The sequence below is a fragment of the Mus caroli genome, chromosome 6 (genome assembly GCF_900094665.2).
Source record: "Mus caroli chromosome 6, CAROLI_EIJ_v1.1, whole genome shotgun sequence".
NCBI lineage: Eukaryota > Metazoa > Chordata > Mammalia > Rodentia > Muridae > Mus > Mus caroli.
Genome location: NC_034575.1, coordinates 88862579 through 88868275, shown reverse-complemented (window position 1 = coordinate 88868275; position 5697 = coordinate 88862579). Strand labels below are relative to the sequence as shown.

The 5697-nt window shown below is 46.0% G+C and overlaps 1 protein-coding gene across 1 annotated transcript in view; it reads left to right on the top strand.

The window, feature by feature from the left end:
• The window catches only part of Adamts9 (ADAM metallopeptidase with thrombospondin type 1 motif 9), a 170842-nt gene that overhangs the window by 125340 nt on the left and 39805 nt on the right, over positions 1-5697 (top strand). Inside the window, exon 27 of the mRNA XM_029478238.1 lies at positions 636-809. Coding sequence (XP_029334098.1) covers positions 636-809 — 174 coding nt within the window. The remainder of the gene's footprint in view (positions 1-635; positions 810-5697) is intronic.

The following is a 5697-nucleotide window of genomic DNA, read 5'->3' as shown; positions in this document are numbered from 1 at the left end:
TTTTTTCAAGGGCTGAAAACATTAAGCCCGAGGAAATTATTTTTCCCTATTAGCTTTTATTCTTCATCTATTCATTTGAGATTATAAGGAGGCAGAGATAGTTAAGTGAATTCCATGATTTAAACAAACAAACAAACAAACAACAAGAGAGGCAATGTTCTGTCTCCAGGAATAGAAACTAGAAAAATAAGAGGGCAGGAGAAAGTCCTTCTGCTTATATGGCCTTAATTGTCAATGGTTGGCTCTCTGTGGGTTATGTTATAGAACTGCATCTTCCAATTTTCCCAAGCCATCCATCTTCCAGGATGGAAGTCATGCACAGTGTTTCGTTTGTCTGTTTCAATGTGGCACCATTACTTCTGGATGGTGGTGTTTCCCCACAATCTCTCCTCCCTCTGTCATCCCCTAAGAGTTTTGATTCCTCCCCACTTGTGGCTCCTGCACCCTGCCCAGCACTGGCAGTGACCAGTGCTTTTAGAACTTGCCTTAGTGTCCCCCTCCTTGGAAATGAGAAAGCATTTTTGACTGCTGTGAAAATCATTGGATTAAGAAAGCATTGCCCTCCTCTGTGACCCACCCCTTCCCGCCCTCCAGAAGGGAGCCGAAGTGCCTACTTACATCCTGTGTCTTCTCAGTGCTCTGTGTCCTGTGGCCAAGGCGTGCAGCAGAGGCATGTGGGCTGTCAGATCGGGACACACAAAGCAGCCAGAGAGAGTGAGTGCAGCTCCTACAGCAGACCAGAGTCNGAGCGTGTCTGCCAAGCCTCACCATGTCCTCTCTACACTTGGAGGGCAGAGCAGTGGCAACAAGTAAGTAGAGCCATGAAGTAAGTGCACACCAGCCTGCATGTCGCTCCACCCCCTTGTCAGCATCAGCTCCACACCCTATGGAGCCTGCAAAGCCATTGAATGGAGTGGCATTGCTGGCTCCTTCCCAAAGCGTTTGCTGTCAGGCTCTAGGCAATTCCTGTTTGCGTTTCTCCCTGTGGTCTTGAGTATCCCAGAGGCTGGGGTCACTGAAATGGAAAGGAAAAAAAAAAAAAGCTTTGACATGCCTCAGGCCAAGAGTATAAGCATTCAACTTTCACTTCACAGGAGGGGAGATGATGGGCAGAACATTTAATGTGTGTTTGGATTTGGTTAGCCTGTGTTCATTTGAATAGCCGTAACCTGCAAGTATTTGAGATAAAGCTGACTCTGTATTTTTCCCTTTTCGTGTGCCATTGACCGTCANGGAGAGAAAATGGGCTCTCGTGTGAAACACTCATTAATCAGGGTAGAATTTCCATGGGTAGAATTCTACCCATGGTAGAATCCACATGAACTGTTGAGTTAATACAGAAATATGCTGGACTTATTTTTCTTCTACTCCACTAGTTAATGCTTGACTTTAGCAGACATTTAAGTGTGTGTGCTGGAAAGTCCATTGCTGGGGGGAGGGGAGGGAGGAGGGTAGAGGTGGTATAAGACATTAGGGGGAGGTAACCCCAATTTCCAGAACAGAATGCTAGGTTATAGAAAGAGTAGGACAGAATTAGAAAGTCAAATCAGATCTGCTGACCCCGGAATGACATAAAAGATGCACACTGCTGGAGAGGGAAGATGGAGGAGCCNCCTGCACTGAGCGTGGCTCGCAACCCAAGGTAGCGTGGTTTGAGGATGATTGTTCTGCACTTGGCTGTGCTGGGAGCTTTCTGTCCATCCTCTCACTTTGTNTTTTGGATGACTCCTAGATGAGGTGAGTTAAGTTTTAGTTTTAGGTGGTAAAACTAAGGTTCAGACAGACTTTGCCAGGTGTCCAAGGGCCCCACATCTAGCAGCTTGAGGAAGCCACCCATGACCCTGTTTGATATCTCTCATCTTTATGATTTCCTGCTGTATTCTGCACCCCTGGGATTGGTTTCCCAGCCCTGCTCTCCCNGGTTCCTTCCTAGTGATGGATCCATTCCTTACTACAGTGGTTCATCTCTTTAGGAACACTTCCTTCTCCATCTGCTTGGTCATGTTGCTTGTTTTCCTTCTAGACTTCTCTTGCTTCTGTCAGATAGTATCTGGGACAATACCTAACACAGTTAAGTTTAAGATTATTTGAACTTGAGCCAGATAAGTTATCAGGAACTTGTATGCTTAGAATAATATCACTGTGGTCTCTATCTCAGCTGTGCCATCAATAGCCCGGTGACTCAGAGCAAGAATTCTTATCTCTCTGAGTCTTGGCTTGCCATCTGTAGGATGGGAATGGTAGTAGCTTTGTCGAGCTGTTTTGAGGAAGTTGGAAAGGACACTAACCTGTCACCCATTGCTGTCTCAGGACTGGCTGGGTCAGACAAAGAAGAGGTTACCTCATCTCTCTGACTCACTGAGACTTTCGACTATCTTTGGGATTCCTACTTCAGACTCATCCCTGTCTGTTTTCTCCACCTTGATCTTCACTCCATAATGAACTCTGTGTCTCTGTCGNAAAGATCAATATGTGAGAAAGTACTCATAGACAAGGCAAAGCTAACTGCTTATGCTGCAGCCAGCATTTGAGAGTTCAGGAGCCAATCACGAGCACCACAGGCTCCGTTCCCAATTCCTTCTGAATCCCATAAGGTAGAAAATCACACAAGAAATGTGCCTCAATGCTTCTAGCTTTGCATGGGCTATGCAGGTGGGCCTTTTGAAATCCTTCCTCAAATATTGCTATTAAGCTCCATATAGAAAGACTTAAGCGTGATGATGCATGTCTTTAGTCCCAGCATGCAGGAGGCAGAAGCAGATAGATCTGAATAGGTTCCAGGCCAGCCAAGGCTACATAATGAGACCCTGTCTCAAAGGAGGAGGAGGAAGAGGGTGAGGAAGAAAACAATGACTTGAGGAGATGGCCTGATGGGGCTTATATATAGTAAATTTAGCAGAGCTTAACCATAGTCTTGGAGAGAATGAGCTCTGTAAGTGATTTTTAAAAAACAAAAACAAACAAACAAACAAACAAACAAAACAGGTTCTAGCATTTACCCTTCTGCTAATGTGCTTTCTCCCAAGGAGGAGAGTTTGAAGAGGAACCAGATTGGTGTGGGAGAGTAAAGTTCAAGGCAGCAAGGGAGAAACAGGCCCCATCAAACCCTTTGTGTTCTCCACGTACAAGGCACAGTGGGAGCCTACTGGAGATGTTCTCATAGCACCAAGNCTCAGAGAGNAGGTAGAAAACCACTGGGCAGCCATCTTAAATAACCACAGCAGAGCCCTGCATCTCAGTCACACTTGCCTTCGGCAGGACTACTTTTGAGACCAAAGATGTTCTCATCAAACAGTAAGGGGTGCTCACTGCATAATGCAGCATCCCCCAGCCTCCCCCGAATCACCTTCTCTCTTCCTGTCTACCTCTGGTCTCTTCTCACAANCTCTCAGCTGCCATTTGACCTGACCTCATCCCTGCACAGGCTTATGTTCTAGGGGCACATCACTTAAGGTTGGTGACACTTAAGTGTCAGTTATCAAGGTGCATTTCCTACTAGGCCCAGGAGCAAATGACACCCTTCTCCTATTAAGAAACAACCGGGGAATCTGTCCGAAGCCCAACTTTCACGTGTTCTCCCTGAGATGATTATCGGGGATATTTCCCACAGTTGCAAAGATTGTGAGCTGCACAATCCCAGGGAGAGCTTTTCCTATGGGGTACCTAGTGAGGAGCTTCTCTTGGAATTGTCCACGTCAGAGGCTCCACACTGGTGATACCAAGCATAAGAGAACATAGCATTTACTAAGCCATGAACAAGGCATTTGATGAGTACTTTTACATGAAGTGACTTCCTTAACTCTTTGATATAATCTTGTTTTATCCCACTTATTGTGAATAAACAAGAGGCTGAGATAGGCTAACCCATCAGAGCTTTTGCATGTAAGGAGTTTGAGGCCCAGAGTCCTGAACTCAAGAACACAAACTGTGAGAGTTTATGTATGTCCTTGGTCCCATCGTGGTGGTGTCACAAGCCTCCTCTTGGAGAGTTGGTTTCAATGTATTACACACTCTTCTGGGTTGCAGTTCCNACCTGCTTTTAAAACCAAGATTCTCTGTGCCTTTGGGTTACTCTGACATAAGGATGGTAGGAAGGCCAGTCTGCTCAGAAGGATGTCTGTCTCTGTGCCAATGAGAAAGACTGTCAGCTTTTTAAGATAGGGACTTCATTTTCCAGGGTTTCTCCAGCCTCTAGCACAGTCCCTACAGCATGTAAGATACTTTTGAATAGTTGAATTTATGAATGGAGGGACGAAAGATGGTAGGGGGTTCAGGGGTGGGGGTATGGGCAGTGCCTGCTTCTTCAACTGAAGAATAAAGGCAGTCCAGCGTCTTCTGGATCAGTTAGCAAATGTTCTTTCTGGAAGAGCAGCTGCTGTGTTTTCTTGTCACAGGGCCATGAACATGCTGTGACTTTGTAGAACTGCCCGATCTGTTGCTGTTTGGCCCAGGACAGGAATCCGGGGCCCCTTTTGAGCATATTTCAAGTTTAAGAGCATTTCTTGTACTCAGCTGCAGGGTGATTCCCAAGTTCATCTCCTTAGAATAGAACAATTGGAATGAGCAGCAACTCCTTGGTCAGTTGAGTGATAAGATTTTCATGGTCTTTACAGCAGGGAGTGAAGAGGGCTTAGTGTGTTCAGAGTTAGATCTTAACCCTTTATTACCCATTCAGTCACCTGAAAAGTACCAGGAGCTGGACATTAGGAGCATTTTGGAGTGGGGGGGGGGGATTGTTGTTGTTGCTTTGCTTTGTTTTAAAATCCCCAAACCTTAAATCCTATCATCTGAAAGTCTATACCTGATGGCATATGTCCACAATTCCAGCAATGAGAAGGCAGGAGGGTGGCAAGTGCAAAGCCAGCTAGAGCTATATAGGGAGACCCTGTCCCAAAAAGAGCTGAGTGGGTAATAAGTCAGTGGTGGAGCCTAGAGTACTTGGTTACCCTAGGAGGACCTTGGTGTCAGGCCCTGCAATCCTGAGAAAGGATAAGGTGAGAAAAACTGAAGTGCAAGCCCTACCTGCTGTAATCCTCACCCTGACACAGGCTGTAGCTGCTCACCTCCATCCTTACTAAATCTTGAGATAGTCCCTCCTCTGGCCCTGGTAACTCATTGTTCCTTCATCCCTTTTCATCAGCTGCCACACTCACCCTTCAGCATCATTAGGACGCCAATTCCTTCCCCTTTCCTACTACACGGCTTCTATCTCAGTAACATTATCTCTTCTGGAATCCATGCGGACTTACATGATTATTCAAGGGACCCTTAGGNTTAAGCCTCAGTGGTTACCTAAGGAGCATGTGAGGCCTCAAGCTGAGAGTGTCTGGCTCCCTGGCTGTCAGGCAAGGACAGACACAGAGTTAGAAACCGTCAAGCTGTCTTCTAATTCACAACACAGGTTTGTGCCCATTGCAAATGTGAGTCAGGTGAAAGACTTGAGAGTTAAAGAATACCTCCACAGGAGTGTCTCTGCCTCCCCTTTCCACACAAATGGCTGCTCTTTCTTTTCAACAACAGTAAATGAATCCATTTGTCCTTACCTTTCCTTGGGACATAGAAACCCAGCAGAGGCAACTCAGTGTTATTAACTTCTCCATTTGGGTCTGAGACTCATCTGCCCATGTGCTTCCCAACAACAGTAATCTGATACCAGAAATGACAAATTCTGTCATCCTTGGGGAAACGTCCTTTAAA